This window comes from Hyperoodon ampullatus (assembly GCF_949752795.1).
Source record: "Hyperoodon ampullatus genome assembly, chromosome: 14".
Lineage (NCBI taxonomy): Eukaryota > Metazoa > Chordata > Mammalia > Artiodactyla > Ziphiidae > Hyperoodon > Hyperoodon ampullatus.
Window position 1 is genome coordinate 3,361,852 of NC_136927.1, and position 22,389 is coordinate 3,384,240.

Here is a 22,389-nt window from a genome sequence, read left to right on the forward strand (position 1 = left end):
GAAATCTCTCCTGTGACTTTACGTACCCTCTACGATGCTGTTTAGCGACTGGGCAGCTAGCTTTAGGTAACACGCTCGCAGGACTCGCAGCGTAGCTCATGAGCACTGCTTACGCTGCTTGGAAAGCAGACGCGCTGGATTCAAAAGGAGGCGTTTTCTCAAAATCGTTAGGGAGACACACAGAGATTCCAAAAGTCACTTTCCCAGAACTTAGAGTAACTCACCCCTGAACCGTGTCATCGGCAGTCATGACTGTCCTTGGCCAGCCCACAGAATCCTCCCCCACGAGGCCTCGTCGTGAACCCACATGACGTCCCAGCAGTGCCTGGATCACCGGTCTTTTTTTCCCTTCAGCCCCAGGCCCACCCGTGAGGCTTGTGTTCCCAGAGGTGAGACTCACGTCTGTGCGGATCGTGTGGCAGCCACCGGAGGAGCCCAACGGCATTATTCTGGGTAAGGGAGCAGCGGTGACTAAAGAGGTCACAGCTTAGAGAGAGAACAAATCGGTCGATCTCATCTATTTTTATTAGATGTCTAAGAGGTTAAAAAAAAATCCTGTCTACAGCAGCCTGGCATCCTCTGAACTGAGAGACTGCAGCCCTCTAACTGTGTCCTGCACTAAGGTTTCTTTGCAGAATGAAATTTACATTTCGTTAGCCCAGAATTTCGCGTTCGTTCGGGGTTCGTGGCAGTGTACCATCTGCAGTTGACCTTCTGTCCGCTCTGAAATACCCCAGCTATTTTGATGTGTGTTTGGAAAACCACGGGCTTGTTTTTCATGGAAGAGTCACTCCCAGGCTTTGCTCCGAAGTCCCGGAAACGTCTGTCTTCTGCTGCAGGGCCCGCACCTAACCCTTTGAGGAAGCTTCCCGAGTGAACTGCATGCTTAGGTCTCAGGGAGATGGTTTACTCTGAACTTTGCGTTCAGAGCGCCAGCTCTGATAACTTTGATGAAAAGCCTTAATTTGTCCTAGTTTCCCAAAGGCAGCAAATTTTATTTTAAAAAATCATCAGCCCCTTTATTGGTTCACCCTTTCACTAGGACAAATTAAGGGCCTCGGATATGCCAGGCCTCGCGCCCAGAGTGGTAGGTAAGGAGTGAATAAGATGTAGGTGGGCCGTCCTCGCGGGGTAGACACCAGCGACACTACCACATGGTCACGAGGCGGTAGGGGTTCCAGGAAACGCCCTGCAAGCTGCGCCTCCTGGGCCAGGGTGCTCAGTGGGTGGAAGGCATTGTCGGGCTTTATCTTGAGGATGAGTGGTAGCAAACCACAACCTGGGTCCGCTAGCCCGCGCCCAGTAAAGCCAATCTACTGACACTGGGTTGTGGTGAAGGAGAGCATGGCCTTCGTTGCAGGGCAACAAGCAAGGCGTCCGGGGCAGCTGGTGCTCAAAACACCCCAACTCCCCGAAGCGTTTCAGCAAAGCATTTTTAAAGGCCAGGCGGGGAGGGGGGTCACGGGGCGTGTGATCAGCTCACGCTCAGCTGTCTGGGTGGTTGATGGTGAGGTCACAGGGCAGTGTCACGGGGGTTCACGTGATCAATCCTCGGGCTCCAGTAGGTCTGGGGACTATGTTTCGTGCTCAAGGTCATCGAGTAGATAACGTCTTCCACGTGGTGGAGGTTTTAGCATCTGTAACACAACTCAGGGTAAGGACATCAGATCCTGTTATCTGGGTACCTCAGAGAGAAGCTATAGCAGAGGATACGGGGAGGGTCCGTGCTGGGAAGGCCCCATAGGGTCCCGCTCGGTTGCATAAGTGGTTTCCAAATCCTTGAATGGAGCGCTGCCTTTTGCCTGTGGGCGCACAGACCTCCCAGAGGGAGATGTGGGATGGGCCGGGCTGTGAACCACTGGGAAGGCCATGCTTCACGTGCAGGAGGGGCCAGAGGCCCAGACCTTTCAAAGTGAGCCTTTAAAGGCCAGGCACGAGGCCCGGTGTGTGCTCCAGACGCAGGCAGCACTGAGATGCGGTGGTAACCTCCTCCTCACCCACAGCGGACCCCATATACGCCTGCTTGGGTTATCGGGGGTTGACGGTAGGACCATAAACACGGCTTACAACAGCAGTAAAATGCACCACTTAGACCTGCTTCTGAGCTGAGGATTATAAGATTTGGTTTAGAAAAGGGTTTCACTTCATTTTTTTTTTAATTTGAAAATCTGTGCTGAGGACCTTGAGAAGCGAAGTGACGTGATCGGATATGTCTTTTGGATAATACCTGGCAGCTGTGAAGAGGGTGAACAGAAAGGCAGCTATTTATTGGGTTCTGGCTTCATTAAGACGGAGCCTGGGGCTCCCACGTCATCTGCGCAGCCGGCCGGGGCCCCTCGGCTCCACCCTTTCCTTCTGCACTTCCTGCAGCCACTTCGCTGTGACGACAGTGTTTCTGAGCTAGGTGACCTCTGGAACTGCAGGTTCTCGCTATTAAAATCACGATAAACAGCCGGAGAAGGCTCTGTTGCAGTGTGCGTTTCGGATCCCGTCCGGCTGAGGGACCGTTGCAGGCCGGTCTCAGGCCCTGGGGCGGCCACGGTCTGCGGAGCTGGCTGCCACTCGCCAGGCTTCCTGGAGCCCGCACGCCGGCAGGGCCTGCCCCCGACTCAGTGCCCTGCCTACAGCCTTTCCTGCAACAAGCAGGACGAACCGTGTGTTTACCCAGGGGATGCCCCAGCACGCTGTGCAACAGGAAACATTTTCAGAGCACAAGATGTGAAATTCCACCCGTCACTTCCAGCCCTAGGAGCCTTCCAGAGCGGCGTTCTCTGTGAGGATAGGGGGCCCCGGCTGCTGGGGAAGGAGGCCCTGCTGCCCCAGGCCCCTGCCACCACCTCTGCTGATACCCCGGCTCGTCCCGATTCTGGGATCATCTCTGAGCTCTCCGCAGCTTTCCTGGGCTGATAAGAATTAGTTCTGACAGCAGGACTCCACGGGGATGTGCAGAAGGCACGTGTGCCCTTCCTGTGGGATTCCCTCTTCGCGTAGACAGCCGTGTGCTCTGGTTTTGTTGCCCTGACTTTGAACTGCTCATCCGGGGGCTTCCCTGCCCACACGCTGAGGTTCCGGCCCCAGCCAGCTCTGAGCCGTGGTACTTGCCTGGTTCTTTGCCAGGAGAGACCCCCTACCCCGGGCCGCTGCTCTTCCTTTGACAGTCACGTCAGGTGGCATCTCTGCCTGCGGCTCTACCCCTCGCCCATCCCGACCTGCGCGGGGCTCTTCTCTTTACTCCCAAAGCACCTGCACTCACAGTCACAGCATGAATCCTCCGTCCACAGGAGACCGGCGGCTCACTTTAGAATCGTGTCACCTGCTTTTAAGGGTGTCTTCAACATCAGCTTTTCTGATCGTAAAAGCACGTGTACAATGCAGATAATTTGAGTAGCGTTTCACATTCATCCAGTTTAGAACCACAGAAAGTCTGACGATCCCCAGCCGAGGGGAGGATTTGGGGATGCAGCGTCACACCCTCCTGCTGGGAGCGTGACCTGGCACAGCTGCGGCGGGGCGATCCGGGCGTGGGCGCACCCCGTACCCCAGCTGCTCTGCCTCCAAGTCTTAACCCTGGAGAAATCCTCACGCCTGTTCCCAGGAAGAAACGCACAAGGAGATCCACTGCAGAGCTGCTTTAAAGAACAGAAAATTTAAAAAAAGAAAGAACTGGAAACAATCCAAATGTCCATCAATAAGGCAATGAAAAGGTAAATTGCGGGCTGTTCATTACAGCAGAAATCACCGTAGCAATTAAAGTAACGAACAAGACCTAGCTGTGTCAACATGAATAAGCCTCACAAACATCTGTTGAGTGAAGAAAAGCAAGTTGCAGAAGAATATATCCAGCTTAAGAATGTCTCTGTACATTTAAGCACTCCACAGACATTACCATGTATCACTTATGGCTACATGTATATAGTAAAAGTGTAAAAACTTGGCAGGAATTTGCAATAAGTTGGGAATAGGGGTTACCTTTGAGGAAAAGGATCCAATAAGACCACCAGAATAGCTTCAACTTTTTTCTATCATATTTTCTCTCTTAAAATGGAAACAAAAACCATAAAAATTTGGCAAAATCTCAAGATTTGTTCAGTGTGTGATGAATACATGGGTGTGTGATCTATATTATTCCAAGTATTTTTCTGCATGTTTGAAATACTTTATAATTTAAAAAGGACAACTATAGGGGCCTCCCTGGTGGCACAGTGGTTGGGAGTCTGCCTGCCGATGCAGGGGACGCGGGTTCGTGCCCCGGTCTGGGAGGATCCCACGTGCCGCGGAGCGGCTGGGCCCGTGAGCCATGGCCGCTGGGCCTGTGCGTCCGGAGCCTGTGCTCTGCAATGGGAGAGGCCACAACAGTGAGAGGCCCGCGTACCACAAAAAAAAAAAAAAAAAAAAAAAAGGACAACTATAAAATAAAAATAACATATTCACTATAAAATTCTTAAATAAAATTCACAAAAGTAACAAGAAGAAAATGGAAATCACCCACAATTCCACCACCTAAAAATAATGTCAACTTTTTTCTCCCAGTCATTTTTAGTATTTGAACTATAAAATAGTTCATATTTACAAAGGAATCTCTTCATGGTAGTGTATTTATGTTATAGTGAATAATAAAAAGACACAGATGTCCCTGCACCCAGTTTAAGACGTAGAACGCCACCAGTACTGTTGAAACCCCAGCAGGAGGTAGACACACCCCTGAATTTTGTGTTTGTCATTGCTTTCTTTTCCTTTATGATTGTACTAGTGTTATATTGAAGCCCAAACAACTTAACATTAGCGTTGCACGCAATGCACTTTGTATAAGTTCCTGTTATATATTTTTCTGTGACTTGCTTTTTCTTTCAACCGTGTGAAGTTTGCTTGTCTCTATGGTGGCATCAGCACGCTCCCCGGTGGTTCAGTGGTCCAGTCCTGCGTACAGCAGCTCATGTTCTCTGACATGGACACTTGGAGGCTCCCCTCCTGGGGCACCTGTGCACACCTAGGCACAGCCTCCTTGGGTCATAGCATTTGCACATTTTCAACTTTACGCAATGACGCCAGACTGTTTTCCTAAGTGGTAGTGGTAACGCCAGTTTACACTCCCATCAGCAGGCACGTGTGTCCCCGTCACTTGATACACCTTTGCCAACACTTGGTAGACTCAGACTTTAATTTTTTGTGCCATCCTGGAAGGCTCAGTGGTGTCTCCTTGGGGTTTTATGCTGGATTTCCCCGACAGCAGATGAGCTGGGCCGTCCTTGTTCGTTTATCCCTGGGCTGCCCTGGGCATCCTGACGTCTCTGAAATGCTGTTCCCATTTCCTTTCCAATCCCTATCATTTCTCCTTCTCTCTTGGCAGTTCAACGGTGCACTTAGAAGGTTTCCTTTACTTAATATCGTGTTTATTATTATTTTTTCCTTTCTATTATGGTTTATTACAGGATATTGAATATAGTTTCCTGTGCTGTACAATAGGACCTTGTGTTTTAAACCCTGCGTGGCGGACAGGCTGGGTGGAGGGGGCAACCCCGCAGCCACGTGGCCGGACGCCGACCTCGGCGAGTGAATTCACACCAGTCACTTAGTCCCTGTGTGCCTGGGCTTCCCCACCCTCCAGGGGGGCGGCGTGTACCTCCCTGGTAGGGCCAGTACACGGTGCACAGAGAACCCAGAACAGGGCCAGCCTCCCAGCAAGTGCCTGGTCAGCGCGAGCTGGAACGCTGTGGCCATTCGGTATCTCACCCCTTCTCTTGGACCGGGGAGTGTTCTGCGTCACTGTGTATTTACACTCAGTATTTCTCCGTACCCACCAAAGGCGTGTTGCACAGCTTTGCTCTCCGCCACCCTGGCGGCTGGAATGGAGGGTTTATGCTGGAAGGCAGCATGGGGCCAGGTTACAGGACGCCCCCGAGGCACTGAGAAGTTTGGGTGTGGATCTGTAGTCCCTGGGGGTCACTGAAAAACCACAAAACTCCAGGTAAGGAGGGAGTCGTACTGTAATCCTTCGACGGTTCCAACCGTGGCCAGAGGCTAAGTGAAACAGTGCTCCGTGTCCCTCCAAGGTGGGAGACATCACACTTGAGCCTCTGTGGCTGTACTGGCGTTGAGTGGTCATTGTAACGAACGCTGTCTTGGGTAACCTGTCACCTGGATATCATTACAGCCAGCGCACTAAATGGTAGATGCTGTAGGAAAGACGGGAAACCAATTTCTAAAGATTCAGACTGGTGTCCACAGGGGACAAAGGAAAACATCTTTCTTCCAGACTCACTTTGCATCCAGGGGCCTTGAATCAGTGTTCCCACTCCGGCGGCGTGGCCTTCTGAGTATATAACCACCTCTGAAGCGAGTGCTTTTGTAACCTATACCAAAACGTGTTCTTGCATTTCCAAAAGAGATTAACAGCGTGAAACACTGGAGGTGCCTAGAAGGAAAAACACTTGTTTATTTGTGTAAATATTTTATCAGGCAGAGCTGGCAGCATTCAGAGCCTTCCTTTGGGGGGCGTGGAGGGAGCCACCGGAGAGTGGCCACCCCTCCCCCGCTCGCCAACTGCTCCACAATCCCTTAAATGCTGTCACACTCAAGTGACGCATGTGGTCTTCAAACCCACGCGGGTCTGCCCTGCCAGACACGTCAGATCCCCCCCCACCCAGTTAGAAGTCAGCTTGCCCACGAGGGCTGAACCTTGACCTTTAGCTTGTCACACAAGGGTGTGCGAGAACTCTGCTGGGAATTAGGGGCTCGACTGAGTATGATCCGAGTTCGCAAATGCATCGTTTCCTCCACTGTTGCACTTGTCAGCCCCCAGCCCTCAAACGGATAAGCCATAGAACCAGCAAGCCAGGTGGCATCTGGACTAGGCTGACACTGGCTCGCAGGGAGACTCAGCTGCTGTGGGTTCCGAGAACCAGGAATGGGCGTTGGTGGGGCTGTCACCAGCCACACCCCCCGACAGTGCCTGCAGAGGGGTCGGCAGCATCGGACCCCTCTCGTGGCCTTGGCCTCGAGGCCCCAGGGATGGTCACCACACAGGCGACTCTCAGGTCGACGCCTTTTGTTTGCCCAGGAAGCATCCAGTCTTTATAAAAGCCTGCCACCACCTAAAATGTCTACACGATTCTCTCAGAATAATTCTGGGACCCTTCGACAGCCAGATCATTGAACCGAGGCAGCCGAGACCCCCTGCCGGCCCCCCGCGAAGGCCTCCTGTCCTCAGCGGCATCTCTCAGACTCTCCTCTTTGCGCCTCCCCCGCCGGTGGCCCGGAACCTTCCTCCTGCTTGGAGCCCCGACCTCTTTGGGTCCTGATTTTCTAGATGAGCCACGTCTCCTCATCTCCCGGGCACTTCGGAGCTGCTCAGGCTTCTCTCACCCACGGTTTCCATCTTCGCCGTGGGGCCCCACGGCTCGTACGTGGCCTGGCTTCTCCGAATGCCCGTGTCACCGCGATGCACCATGACCTTCAAGGGCGGCTGCTCTGGGCACCTGTCCTCCCGCCGTGGATCCCGCCCCGTTCCTTCCTCGCGTGCCTGCAGCCTCTGACCTCATGTCGCTGAGATTCAGCTCGTGTTTCTGAGCTTCCTGGACCCAGAGTCACATGACGAGCCTTGTCCCGCAAGCGCCATCCTTGTTCCTGATGTGTGAGCCCGCGCTCGGCTGTCTCTCTTGGCCGTTTCTGTAGAGAAGCCTCTCTTCTGCTGTTCATCACGTCCGTGTCAAGGTGAGATGCGGGTATTCATCTTTATCAACACACCACAGGATGGGGACAGTAGGGATATTGTCTCTCTTTTAGGGCGAATAACGGGAAGATACAGATATATCCCTCGGGCCGAGGAATTTTCTCCCAGTGGCTCCATGTGGGACCTGGATCAGATAGAACAGCCCAGATTTCATGCACTTCTTTGGGTAGATGGGAGCCCTCGGGGCTCAGGCAGAAATACCCATCGAATGGGAAGCATCTCGTGTGGGGCGGAGCCCCAGCCCCTCACACCTGCCCACCCTGCTTGGGAGCTCAGTGCTCATCTCCTGGCAGCTTGGCCTCGGTGACCCACAGCGGGCCTGTGGACTAGGACATTCAGGGCATCCATCCTTTGTGTCACTTTGCTGTCCCGCTGCACACCTTACTGTCCTCGTGTCCTGCCATTACAGCCGGCACGGCGCCCTGGCTGCGGCCGTGCCGAAGGCTGGTCTCCACAGCCGCGGGGGAGCCCGCCTGCTCCTTGCTGCCTGTCTGTCCCCCCCTCAGACGGGGCGGCTCTGGCTCCAGGCCCTGCCGCAGGGGACCTGACCCGCCCCTCGCCTGAGCCCCTCCCTGCACAGGCACCCCGAGGCTCTTCCAGGCACCCCATCTCTTCGGCTGCTTTCTGAAACAACGCGTCCCCTCCAGATGGAACGTCGCCCATGGAGGTTCGTGCTTGAGTCCAGCCTCTGGCCGGGCAGCAAGCCTCTCACTGCGTCTAGATGCTTCTCCACAGCCACCCTGAAAATATCCTGCTGAGTGGCCAAGTTGTTTTCTATTTTGTGCCCCTTTCCTTGACGTCATCAGGATCCTGTCATTTTACAGCAGGAGGGAGCTGTGTCCTGTTTACTGGGTGCCCCGCGCCCCCCTCCTCGGGTGTGACACGGAGACGCCGTCATGTGCCCCGTGGACCGTGGACCATAGACCACTGCGAGGTCTGCACGTGGTAGGAGTGACGCGCCTAGGGCCCTGATGAGTGGGGGCTGATGTTTTTCTTTATTCGTAGCTAGAAACAAAAAGTCGAGAGTTGAAACTTGCCCGAGGTGAGAAAAGCTAGGCTGGGTTAGGACCCGGGTCTCCTGACGACATCCTGCTGCATGGTCAGGGGCTTCTGAGAGACAGACAGACAGACAGACAGACAAGAGACCATCTAGAAACATACAACACGCCATCCAGTGCCAGGATGGCGAGGAAGCAGGCAAGAGACAGGACAGGGAGTGAGCGAGGGACCATGTGAAGGAACCGCCCACGGGGAGGCGAGGTCAAGGGTCACCCTGTGCTCTGGGGGTGGGGGAGGGCAGAGGTGGTGCCTTTGATGGAGAGCAGACCTGAGCCAGCCCAGGAAGGGGAAGGGAGGGGAGGACCTTCGGGGAGACCGGTTCCCATTTCGTCCCCAAATCCCAGCTCACAAAGATATATGTGCCTTTGAACAAAATCTGAGTTTCATCCCAGGATTTTTTTTTTTTTGCGGTACATGGGCCTCTCACCGCTGTGGCCTCTCCCGTTGCGGAGCACAGGCTCCGGACGCGCAGGCTCAGCGGCCATGGCTCACGGGCCCAGCCGCTCCGCGGCATGTGGGATCTTCCCGGACCGGGGCACGAACCCGTGTCCCCTGCATCGGCAGGTGGACTCTCAACCACTGCGCCACCAGGGAAGCCCCATCCCAGGATTTTTAATTCCAGTGGCAGATAATCTGAGAAGAGATGAAACATCATAAAGAATAAAGGATAAAGAAAGCACATCTGTAATCATGTCCTGTTCCTAAAAGTGTATAAATCCTCATTAATTCAGGCTTACTAGGTGAAAGGTGATTTGAATTAATGAGGAGTCTTAATCACTCACACACATGACTCTCCGAAATACGAAGGGACATGTTAAGGGACCGAACGCTGGCTGGTGGGGGTCGTGAGGGGAGCTCCCTGACGGGTGTCGGGGGCCCCTGGGACGCCGAGTGTTAACCACACGCCAGCGGCCGCCCTGGTGTTCCAGGTGCCTGGGCGTGCTGGTCAGGTGGTTTCTGCGCCTCCCGCCGTCTCAGCTGTAGGCATGCTGTCTCACACTCTGAAAAAGAAACTGGTCAGCTCAATCCTACGCAGAAATTCAGTGTGTACGCAGACAGGGCCCGGGTCTCAGACATACATACGTTCATCTGTTTTTAACGCAAAGTTACTTCCTTGTTCTTTGGGGAGGGTTGGCGTCTCTTCATCACTAGGAGTGGTATTCGAATGGCCGTACACACTCACCCTGGGCCACACCTCCCTCTTGAGGGTTTTAAAGTATTGTGTTTGATCATGTTCTTGTTGGTGGTCTGTGTCTGCCTGTGTAGTCTTTGTGCTGGATTGTGAAGTTCGGTTTGTCTGTGCAAGATACCTTCCCTTAGTTCCTTGCTTTAGTTTGGGAATGTGCGTGTGATAATGACGTTGGTCAGTTGCTTCGTACGGGGCACAGGCAGACTTTCCTCTAGTGACCAGGGGGACGTAGAGGTCCCCAGTCCCCCGTGAGGCTTGCTGCAGCCTCTGTGGATGAATCACGTGCCCACGCGGACCGCGCCACCCTCGGACAGAGGCTGTCTCCAGGCCGTCTGATCTCCCCCTGTGCCCCTCGAAATCTGCCAAACATGGGTGTCTCTTTTCACCTGCAAATCCTGACAACATAAAAATAATAATACGACACCTAAAAGCCGGCGTAGATGTACTGAGGTTAGAGCTGGTGTAAAAACGTGGATTTACATCACTCTCGTAGCAGTGGGTGAGTTTCAGAAGAGAGCTGGGGCTTAATACATCAAATAACAGAGAGAGAAATGGATCTAAAGTGTAAAGGCCCAGGCCAGGGAATCAGGACGGATGGTGTGACAGCCAAGGGGCGAGGCAAGCAGCACGGGAGTCTCGTGCTTCCACCACGGTCACGGTGTGGAGCCAGCGGGTGCTGTCGCAAGTCGGGGGACCGAGTTCACCGCATCACCTGGGACTAGCGGGGGTGAGGACCAGAAGGACCGGGGATCGGAAGGGAAACCGACTCTGACAAAGCAGATGCCCACCGCAGAGGTGTTAGCGGTGACGCAGAAATGAGCAGCGGGGCCGACGGCGGACTACAGGGGGTGGCACGTTCTCCTGGAGCCTGGAGCGGAGCCCGGACACAAGCTCCCACATCCTGTGGCTGCGGGGGCACCGTTGTCCCTGGGAGACATGCTTTTCTCGTGGGGCAGGACGCCAAGGGCCCCTACTCCCTTTGCTGGGAGCCTGGGGTGGATGCTTTCGCTTCTCGGGACAGTGTGACTCCGTGGAGAGTGAAGGCTTTGGAGCTGGACAGACGCAGGGCTCAGGCCAGCTCTGCTGGTGACTTTCTGTGTGACCTCAGGCAGACTGCTGACCTCTCTGAGCTCTGCTGCTCCCTGGCAGGACCTCAGGAGGCTCAGGAGGAGAGCACCATCAGGCGGGCAGCAGGAGGGCTCTGCTGCGGTGGCCACACTGACCACATGGCCCTCGTTTTCAGAACGCTAGGTGTCCAGGAGTCTCAGAGCTTGGGCTTGGGCTCCCGATGCACCCGAGCTCCAGGCACCCCCTCCGCCAGGACCAGGCAAGGGCGAGGGAGGTGCTAGGGGAGGTCCAGGAGAAGAGCCCCCGGTCATTGGTCAGTGGATGGGAAAGGACAGGTGTCCAGCAGGACACCCCGGGACAGCTGGCCGCCACGACGGGGAGGATGACCATCGGAGGCAGAACAGAGCTGTAAGAGCCTGTCCAGGGTCCTGCAGACATGCTGTGACGGTGGTCACTGTGGACAGGGCTGGGCTGCCGGCCCCCTTCTGCGTGGCCGTGGTAGTGATCCGCAGTGGTTAGGGGCTGAGTGCTAGGGCACACTCTGTGTCTGACCCCATGGGATCATCCTCCTGGCACCCCCGTGGCGGGCGGGCTGAGGCTCCTTACGCAGGCGGGCAGGCACCAGGAAGCTTGGCCACTGATGGGGCCAAAGGCTGTGTGAGGGGGAGGACTGAAGGAGCCCAAGGAGATGCCCGAAGGAGCAGAGATGCCCACCCGGGGCAGGGAGGCCACGGAGACGCAAGCTGCTTGAGGCCCGGAGGGCCTGTCCCGAGGGCCAGCAGCCCATCTCCACAGGGGCTGTCACACCCACGGGACGCCCTGCGAAGGCAGAGCTGGGTTCAGCGCTGCTGGCCTCGTCCCCTGAGGGTCCCTGTTGAACTGAGTGGCTTGGCTGTCATTAGCGGTGTGGAGGTCACAGCACCGCCACTTCTGGTCTTAGCGCAGGACTCAGCGGCTGGACCGCAGTTGTCTGGGAGCCCAGGAGGCTCGGGCCGGGTCTGCAAGTCTGCTCTGCCTTTTCAGATGCGGGCAGAGGGGCCCCAGTAGGGGCCTGGTGGGGGAGGCCTGGTCCTTAATGAAACCCGATCAACCATGAACCCTTGATGATCAGGGGACTTTGAGAGACGGTCAGAGGCGGGGCCCTGCCCCGAGCTGATGTACTCCCTTCTGCTTCCTCGACAGTGGGGCGAGCTGTTTCAGGGGAGCCCCTGGCTCAGAGCCGCAGGGGTGGGGCTTCTGGGAGGGGCGGGAGCGCTGGGCTGGCGGGAGGAAGCGGAGTGTGCAGACAGACAGACAGACGTGGTCTGAGCACAGGTGTGAGAGCCTCCAGGGCAGCCCGCTCCAGGGAGAAGGGCGCTCCAGGAAAGAAGACCCTTGGGGGTTGAGGGCAGGGCCACTGGAAGGCGGGCGGGGGGCAGGGACAGAGAAAGCGGCCGCCATCCGCGCTGCTCCCTGGGTCCTCCGGGCTCCGAGGACCACGGGGAAGAGGAAGCTGTCTTCACATCTAGTTCCGTGAAGGGAGAAGAGGGGGCCTGGCGCCCCGAGTCCCTCCCTTCATCACTGAGCCTGGCTTCACTCCTGAGCGCCCCAGCCTGCTGCTCAGATGCTGTCCTGGGAGAGGGAAACAGCGCAGAAACACGTGGCTCTGTAGGGTTTCCCGGGTGGCGGGACTGGAGGCTGCCCCGTGAGTGAGGGCACAGCTGACCAGCAGCCCTCGTGCCCCCCCACAGGGTACCAGATCGCCTACCGCCTGGCCAGCAGCAGCCCGAACACGTTCACCACCGTGGAGGTCGGCGCCACCGTGAGGCAGTTCACGGCCACTGAGCTGGCCCCGGAGTCCGCGTACGTCTTCCGGCTGTCGGCCAAGACCAGGCAGGGCTGGGGGGAGCCGCTGGAGGCCACCGTCATCACCACCGAGAAGAGAGGTAAGACCAGGAGGCCCAATTCCCTGCCGGGCTCGGGGAGGGGAGGTCGCGCGTGCCTGGGGAGGGTGGCCGCGCGAACTGTGCGTTCTTTAGGCACCGCTGAGCCTACCTGGAGCTGGACGCACAGCGGGTCTCACAGCCCAACACTGGCCCCAGGCTGGGCTCTCAGGCCTCATCCTCCCAGGTCCAAAGATAGAGAGCTCTCCTCCTCCCCAGGGATACCAGAGCTTCCTGCAGGCTCCCCCCGCCGGGACTCCGTCAGGCCAGCACTTTCAGGGTGCGGGGAGCAGCCAGGGCTGAGTGTCGCCCCCAGGCAGCTCAGAGCCGCAGGCCTCGTTTCTTGCCCTCCTCCTTAGACTCCATGCAGCCCCTCAGGAGGAGGGGGAAAGAGGTTTGCTCACGGTCTGAGGTGACTTGAACCAAACCCGAGTGCCAGTACTGACACGAGCTCCCCAAGGAGGCAGCCCTGTCCCCTGCCCACCACGTGCCCCCGCCTGCACACTGTCCCACAGCTGGAAGAGCCGCCCCGCCAGCGCCTGCAGGGCCTCGGTCCGCGTGGCTCAGGGAGAGGGGGCCCGGGAGAGCTTTGTCCCGTCCGGGGGGTCCGGGAGGGGCCTGAGAAGCAGGCGCAGGACTGAGGCTGCTCGGGGCGAGAAGAAGCCGCCCGGCCGAAGTGTGTGCTTCAGCGAAGGGTGCTGATCACGTTAGATGCGAGGGCCCCCGGCCGCCCATCACCTGGGCCGGCAGTCGATTGCTGCTGTATTTCACGCCACACCGTCTAATCAGAATCGATACTCTTCATGATAAACAGTGAAAGAATGATTCCTCCCTCTGTGGAGTTTCTCTGTTGAAATCAATGGGGTGAGGAGACAGGGTGACGGGCAGACGAGCCCCACTCAGAAGCCAGGTCCCGGCCCTGCTGCCCGCATCCCAGTCCCCATCCCTGCAGGCACGGAGTGGCCAGTGACAGCCCCCAGGCACCCCTGCTCCTTATGCCTTTACAGTTTCAGGCCCAGGTCAACTTCTAGGGAGAGGAGATTAGTGTTAAAGATGCACTCCTCCCGGGCTTCCCTGCTGGCACAGGGGTTGAGAGTCCGCCTGCCGATGCAGGGGACGCGGGTTCGTGCCCAGGTCCGGGAAGATCCCACGTGCCGCGGAGCGGCTGGGCCCGTGAGCCATGGCCGCTGGGCCTGCGCGTCTGGAGCCTGTGCTCCGCAACGGGAGAGGCCGCAGCCGTGAGAGGCCCGCGTACCGCAAAAAAACCACACAAACAAACAAAAAAGATGCACTCCTCCCAAAATCAGAAAGAGGCAGAGAGTCCAAAGGAACCTGGAGATGCTTGGGGCACCCAGGTGTCATTCAAGATGCCTTACACGGCGGTGCCGTCGGGGAGCATGGGTGGGTTCACCTCCAGTCTGTCTGTCTGTCTGCCTGTCTTTCTCTGCTCTGAGGATGGACCATTCCAAGAGCCAGCAGGGGTCTCCAGTCAGATCCAAGCTGGGCCCCAGCCGAAGTCAGAGACCCTCACATCCCTGCGGAACCAGGGACAGGCAGTCTGCAGACCATCTAATCTGTGCAACCGGCTCTCTGGGCAGCCACAGTGCCTCCCCTGCTTAATTTCACTGCGAGCCTCTCACGTGTCCCTGATCTGTCCTCTTTTGGTTGCAGAGCGGCCGGCGCCCCCCAGGGAGCTCCTGGTGCCCCAAGCGGAAGTGACCGCACGCAGCCTGTGGCTCCAGTGGGTCCCGGGCAGCGATGGGGCCTCCCCCATCCGGTACTTCACGGTGCAGCTGCGCGAGCTGCCCCGGGGACAGTGGCAGACCTACTCCTCGTCCATCAGCCACGAGGCCACAGCCTGTGCCATTGAAAGGTACGCAGAGGGCCAGGGGGACCCTCCCCCGGGGTACAGGGGCCCTGCCCTCCCCAGCCAGCTCCTGTCCACTGAGTAGGGAGTCTGTGCAGGACGCGGAGACGCGCCACCAAAAGCCCACGTCTCCTCTTGTAGTCAGCGCTGCTGTGCCGGGACCCGGTAGTCCTTGCATCCCGCGTCCGGGTGCAGACGCCCACTCGGGCCACTTCCCCACCAGAGTCCTTCCGAGCGGCCCGGCACAGATGGTCCGCCCGCCCCAGGCCCCGGGGACTGACGAGGCACAGATGAGCAGGCAGTGGGGCCCTGAGCCCAGGAGGGGGACTAAGGCTCCCCAGTGCCCGAGAGGCACGGAGTTGGGGGTGGCGGGGAGGGCAGCCCGGCCTGCCACTGTCACCATGTCACAGGCCGGAGAGAGGCCCTTCTCTGTGCCGTCTCTGCGTCAGCAAGGTGGACAGATTCCGCCTGGGGGCCGCCGTTCCTTAGTGACGGCGGATGGGGCAGGATCAGAGCCCCGCTCCCCGAGCCAGCTGTCTGGTGAACTGCTGGGCAGGAGGGAGGGGCTGCACCGCCGGCCGCAGCTGGACCCGCTGCGTCGTGATCCCACCTGGGCCCCTTCTCTCGGCCGCCCCCCCGCTTACGGTGAAGGAGACTAGGGCTGGGCGGGGTTACATCGCCCGCCAGAATCCTACAGATGGAACAGTCTAGACGGGCAGGTCTACGAAGTGGCCTCGGGCCCTGCGTCCTCACGTCCGCCCGCGTGGAAGACCCCTCCTGGGAGGGTGATGGCGGCAGCCCGGGGAGACGCCTTGGCATCTTCACTGTACCTCCCGCCTGGCCCTGGCCTTGTCACTTTCTGCCAGGCTCATGCTCCGGGGCTGCGGAGGGGCTACTAAGTAGGGGGTCCTACTGTGTCCCGTGGGTGCTAGAACCCCTGCCAGGACCTCCCAGGAGGACGGAGGAGGCCAGGACCATGGCTTCCTAGGCGGACCGAGGTCCTCTCGTCATTCAGAACGAGCCCCGTGCCAGGTACCGCGCCGCATTCACGTCCACCTGCTCGTGGAATTGCCACGACCGCTCCGGGAACTGCCGTCCCAGTTCCACGGGTGAGGAACAGGGTGAGAGGTCGGTCTGGTACCTTGCCTGCAGCCCTGCCCAGCCAGCAGGCAGCACGTGTGGGCCTCCCTGGGCACCCCGCCCTCCCCCTCGCAAGGCCACCAGTCTGCTGTCCGCTGAGCAGAGGCCATGAGCCGTGCCATCCTCAGAGACCCCCGGAGGCGCAGCTCAGGGCTGGGGTTGGAGCGTGGATCTGTCACTCCCTCCTACGTGTGCCAGCAGCGGGGCTGAAGGAGAAGGGGACCACGCCCCCTGGACCAAGGAGCCAGCACCGACGGAGGTGAAGCTGGCGCCCACGGCGGGTGCTGTCGGCTCAGGGCGGCGGTGGCCACTGTCACTGCCCGCCCGGGAGGCTGTGCGGCCGGCCTGCACCCTGACGGGATGAGCATGAGCAGCGCGGGCGGCTCACAGGGCCCTCCCGGCAGCTCTGCTTTGGTGCACGGAACACGCGCCCCCTTTGGAGGTGACCTTCAGAGGCAGCCACGGGCCCAGAAGGAAGGCAGCTCACCACTTAGAGCTGCGGCCTCCTGGGACCCCAAGTGATATACCTGGTCTGAGTGACTCCCTCATCCCATGATCCAAAAAGCTCTCAGCTCTGTCTGAAGATGAGGGATGGACGGTCCCCATGCACACGTTCTGCCTCCGGAAGGGCCGAGGTCACTGCCTGCCACTTAGAGGCGACATTTGTTCAGGTCCGTCTGCTGGCGAGTAGGGGTTTAGAGCACTAGTGACAGTCACGGCAGCTGTAACCGCCCTCCTCGTGGTGGGAAGATGAGGCTGGAATGGCATCAGTGTGGACGCACCCCTCCAAGACACTCCCCACGGCGACCTGGTGGTGAAGCCTCCCGCGCCATCTCCCCTGCTGTCACTGTCATCGCCACCATCACCGTCTCAGCATCACCCAGCCCTCCATCAGTTCCAGAACAATTCCCACGTGTTGTCCCCCAGGTCGCCCACGTGGAGAGAGAGGCCTGTGGGGTACAGACCAGACTTCTTATTATTCCCGTCGTGTAGACGAGGACAGGGGGCATCGGACGTGTCTCAAGCAGCGAAGGGGCCTCAGCTTCTCTGAATGGGGGGGGGATCGATCCCTTTGTGGTTCGGACATTCCCTGGGCCTGTAGCCCCAAGCTTCACGGGTGCAAACCAGCGCCCAGCTAATTTACGCGGGTCCAGATGTAGCGAACAGTGTTTATCATCTACACCCCAAGCTCTCAGCAGTCCGTCTACCCCTGCGTGGCCATGGGACCTTGGAGGAGCGAAACACGGGGCTGGAGGAACCATCCTGTGGTTCCTCTCAGCTCCGGGTCAAAGATTTGCCTCAGTGACCGACAGCAGTGAACAGACGGCCAAGTAACAAGGCCCCCACAATAGTCAAAGCATGTCCCCGCAGAGCCCGCCAGCCTTAGGACAGCCGTAGGACCCGCAAGGCACAGCTCCCCCTGCAGAGGAAGGCACTCTGCTGCGGATACACCCCCCGGGCCAGGATTCTCCTGTGCCGCCCGGGGGTTGGGGGTCGGGCGAGCGTAGCCAGGATGCCCAACTTACTTCGTACAGCACACTCCAGTGCGCTGGGCGCCTGGCTTCGTTAGCATGTGCCCTCGGCCGTACATAACCCCACCTCCTCGTGTAAACATGTGAAAGAAGCGCGATAAAATCCAACTGCCTCTCCTGTCATGGAGCCTCCAACAGACCAATGGTGTGCTTGGGACTTTGCGTTGGAAAGGAGAGGTCCATGTTTCAGGACAGACAGTTTAATTTGGTGCAGGAGACACTGTTGTCAAGTTTCCTAGTGGGCCAGAACCAGGACACATGGTTCCTCCCCTATCAGTAGAAAACATGTCGCGGGCAGGATGCCGGGAAAGCAACGTCTTGTTCACTGCCACCGTGTCATCTCCCTTCCTGCCTCATCGTCCTGACAGCTACATTCTCCTTTTTTTTTAAACATTCTTTTTACATTTGACTTTTGCCAGTTGCACAAAGTCTGCTAGTGGCCAAAAAAACATAAAACGTTTAAACAAAAGTTTAAAACAAAAAGTTTAACGATCCACATCTCGTACCTATACCTACCTCTGGTGAATGTGGGTCCAGGACACTGGGAGGGGTTGGGTCTGAGGGACCTATTTCAGCATCACCGGTTTCTGGTTGATGGTTGCATCCCATAGAAATGCAGTGTAGCTGAAGAGAAAAGCTCTGAGCACAGAGCCACGTGGACGTTCTGGGTGTCCCTTTAGGACAGAGCAGGGATGGCGTGGGCTCCGGTGACGGCTGTGTGTCCAGTAACCGTGGGCCCCGCTGTTCCTCTGGACCTGCCCTCTCCGGCAGCCTCTGGGAAGACAGGAAAGAGAAAGTAACATGTATTAAGTGCCTACTGTTTGACCGATTGCCAGACTTCATGGGGTGGGTTGTGTCATTTAACTTCCCCTGGAAGCGTGGGTATCATTATCTCTGTTTTCATAGATGAACTGAGTGAGACTCAGAGAAATTAAACGGTGTGCCCCAGTTAGGAGTGGCGGGGCCAGAATTTAACTTCCTGCTTGGCCGACTCCAAAGCAGAGGGTCAAGGAGGCCTGGAAGAGTGAACAGAGGGCAGAACTGGGGGACGTCGGAGGGCTAGTTCCTTATTCATTTATCAAGTAGTCATGAAGTCCTGTTGTGCCCAGGGGCGAGCCCGGAGGGAGCGAGGGGCTGGGATGGACGGGGCGATGAGGGTGTGCTCAGGGTAGAAGGTAGACCAGCAATCCAAAGGAGCAGCTCCGCAGAGATGAGGAGCCTGCGGAGGACGGAGACCAGGAGGCGGACACGGTGACCGTGGTCACCTCTCCAGGGCGATGGCCGCTCCCTTCACGGCCTCCGAGTCGCTCTTTGCCTGTTTTCAGGCGCCTGGCAGGGCTTCCTACTGAGAGGGTAAGTCCTGCAGCTCAGACGCCTCCCTGTCCCCTGCGACTCCCAGGGACAGTCATGGGTCCCGTGAAGCGGGAGAGCCTGCACAGCGCAGGTCTGATGCCGGGAGCTCCGCTTCCCAGGCTCCTCGTCCCAGCCCGTCTGTCACAGACCTGTCATCAGATGTCATCCAGCCATCAGACATCCTTTACTGCTCCGCTGCTGTGCCCCCGCCTCCTGGAGACCCCGGAGGTCAGGAAAGAAAGGGTGGTCTTCAAGAGCTTGACCTTTGGCCTCAGCTTCCGGAATCATTAGAGAACAGTGACGTACTGAATATAATGTAATAAATCAGATGCACTGCTATGTTCTAAATGGCAGCGCACTAGATAATAAAAGCGCTACATATAAAGACAAGGGTCATTGCCGGGGCACCTACCACGTGCCGGACCTGTGCTGATATTCACGTGTCCTCTTATTCAACCCTCCCAAGAAACTTCAGAGACAGATAATGTCACCCCAGCCATTCATCCCTTATGCGGGGATTCACTGAGCACCTCCTGGGTGCCAGGCACTGCCATTGGTGCTGGGGACAAGGCAATAAATGAGGCCTTGGTCCCTGTCCCCAAGGAGTCCTGAGTCTTGTAAAGAAGACAGACAGTCGTCAAGGAAACAGTTACTTACAAATTGTGATGGAGGAGACGAGGAAATGAACGGGGCGTCGGGGACAGTGGGCAGGGGCCAGGCATCGCCTGGAGCTGGTGAAGCTGACACCTGCCGGGCAAGAGCACTACGACCACTTCTCGGTTCTGAGCACCGGCTGTGGGCCAGACTCCCCTCTGCCCGTCTCCTGAACTCATCCCAGCAACAGCCTCACGGCGTGGGCGCTGCTGTCAGCCCAGATGGGGAGACGGGGTGAGATGGAGGCCGGGGGAGGAAACACGTGGTTACCTCCACCATTCGTGACATCCCTCCTGGGAAGCTGGGGACAGATGGGAGCTTACTTGTCTGTTTTAACTGAATAAAGGGTGTCGCCCCAAAACCAGACCGTCCTTCAGGGTGGGACTTTGGAAGCGTCTCCACTAAAGCCAGGGCCGAGGCAGGGTTGCCCGTCACCGCTTTCCCTGGCTGTGGAATCGGGGCGCCGATGGACTAGCAAGCAGCAGGGTGCAGTCGGCTCTGGGGGGCTGGGAAGCAAGAGCGCCCCCCGAGGTGTCAGCTCACAGAGGACCGCTGTCATCGGTCTTACGCAGGAGGCGATTTGAAAACAGAGGCAGAGAAAACTTTTCTGATCATGGTTTCCAAAAATGGTTGTCAGTGTTTCAAAAAGCAGAATCCTTTCTCTAAACAAAGTGTCACCCAGAACCAGTTACAGACCAGATGGAAGTGGAGCTGCTGTTGGTTGATGCAGGGGGAATGGAGGCCCCGGACGCCCAGAGGGTCCCTCGGAGTCTCAGGGTTTCCTCGGTGCTCAGTTTGAAAACCACTGGTCTACAGGCTGGGTCAGAGCCAGGGGAAGGGCTGGTCTGAGGCAGGGAGGGCTGTGCTTAGACCAAGTTGAGGAAACTTGGGGATGGTTTGGACTCGAGGGACGGGGAGGGAGCGTCTAGAATCACTTGGGATCTTCGGTCCCGGGAAACAGGGAGGACAGCGGGGCCACTGCCTCAGACACAGCCGCTGCTGGGAGGGAAGGGGGGACGCAGGGCCCTCGTCTGCTGCTCTGGAAGTAAAACCCGAAGGGCGGTGACAGCGGCCGGCCAGCCAGCCGGGTGCTGAACGGGGCTGAGCTAGGGAGGCGCCGCCGGGGCACTGGGTGAAGGTTTGTGTGTCGTCCACACGGCGGAGTTTGTCTGAAGCCTCAGTCGTCAGCGTGGCTCTGCGCTGGGCACACGGACCGTCTGGGTGGGTGGGAGGAAGGATGGAAGGGAGGGGGGAAGCCTGCAGTGGTGGCACCAAGGAGCGCGTTCACGTCCCGAAAGTCTCATCCGTGGGCCGAGGGGGACGTCTTTTCACAAGGACAGCCGACACTGTCTTGGCCTTACCTAAGGTGGGAGGCAGTGTCACTTCAGGGCGAGACCCCTCTTCCGGCCTCCGCCCCCAGCCACTGACCAGTCCTCGGGCGGAGGGCGGGGGCCTCTATCCCCTCGCCGTGAAACAGGAATCGTGACGGCTCTACCCTGCAGAGCCGCCCTGCGGCCTAGATGGGGCGGCGCTGCTCGAGCGCGGCTCCGTCGGCGGGAGGGGGCGGGGCAGGGGCAGCCCCTGGAGCCAGGCCCCGGCGGGGCTGGCACGGAGCTCCGCAGAGGAGCGCTGGGCTGCGGGAGGAGGTGCGCGCCTGCTCCCCGTGCTCCGATGCTCCGAGCCTGCGCCGGTGCGATCAGCTCCTCCTGGGAAGTCCCCCGCGCTGCTTGCTGTGCACAGGTGTCTCTGAGTGCAGGAAGTGGTGGTCCCTCCCCAGGAGCCCTAGGCAAGCACTCCAATCCCCCTGCTGGGAAGTTCTGGGCTCCCCCCACCCCGGGAATCTCCTGTCTCCCTAGACTGGCCAGTGAGCCAGCGCTGGGTGCTGGGAGCTGCTCCCCAGACAGTCCCGGGCGCCCGGCTCGCTGCTGCCGGGTGGGATTCGACCGCAGCCCCAGAATGCCTGCTCCTCGCGGCCGCCTGGGCCCGTGGACAGGCGGAGGTCTCTGTGGTCACGGTTCCCTTCCGTGTTTCAGGCTGAGGCCCTTCACCTCCTACAAGCTGCGCCTGAAGGCCACCAATGACATTGGGGACAGCGACTTCAGCGCGGAGACAGAGGCGGTAACCACGCTGCAGGACGGTGAGCAAGGGGGCCCGCTTCCCGCTGCCGCCTTTGCGCCCCGGAACCCTGGCTCCTAGAGAGACCCACTCTCGTCTTGGGCCAGGAAGGGGTCACCCCGGGGAGTGGGGGCAGTGGCCGTGGGCAGCGGAATTCAATTAGCAGCAGAAGCTGGGCGCTCCTGTACAGCCCAGGGCCGTAAATCAAGACTTCAAGGGCTTCCAAATGGAGGAGGTTTCTTTGATTGGCTTCCAAACCCCAACCATCCATTAGCATCCCTGAGACTGAATAATTGATAGGGTCATTAAAGATAGATGTCGTGGGGTAGTTGCGTTTTAAGAGGTTTTCCCCATTTTTCTCATTCACGAGCCACCCAGTTTTGTCACTTGACAAAAGAACAGTTAAGTGATGGAAGTGAGACCCCCTAACAGCTCCAGGTGGCTTTGCACCCGCCCTGTCCTGCTCAGAGGAATTGGGCCTGAAGATCCGTTGTGAGTTTGTTTGGCAATCGATAATCAAACCAGGCTCAAGGGAGCTGGGAGACGGTGTCCTCAAGTCCGCCCAGCAGACAGGCGGGTGCTTGGGTTGGAAAGGAATGCTGCTGCGTAACAGTGCTGGGCTCTGATCCCGGAATGCAGACCCCAACCCTTAGCTCTCCCAGCGGTGCTTTATGATAATCCCCAGACCTGCCCCGAGCACCCTCTCCCCCCCGTTAATGCAGCAGGGGAACGAGGCTCAAACCAGCCCGTGTCCGCCTGCT

At 58.2% G+C, this 22,389-nt stretch overlaps 1 protein-coding gene across 1 annotated transcript in view; it reads left to right on the forward strand.

The window, feature by feature from the left end:
* The window catches only part of SDK1 (sidekick cell adhesion molecule 1), a gene marked incomplete at both ends in the record, with an annotated part of 840,970 nt that overhangs the window by 741,704 nt on the left and 76,877 nt on the right, over positions 1-22,389 (forward strand). Inside the window, 4 exons of the mRNA XM_079719129.1 lie at positions 355-453; positions 12,776-12,970; positions 14,639-14,840; positions 21,547-21,650. Coding sequence (XP_079575255.1) covers positions 355-453; positions 12,776-12,970; positions 14,639-14,840; positions 21,547-21,650 — 600 coding nt within the window. The remainder of the gene's footprint in view (positions 1-354; positions 454-12,775; positions 12,971-14,638; positions 14,841-21,546; positions 21,651-22,389) is intronic.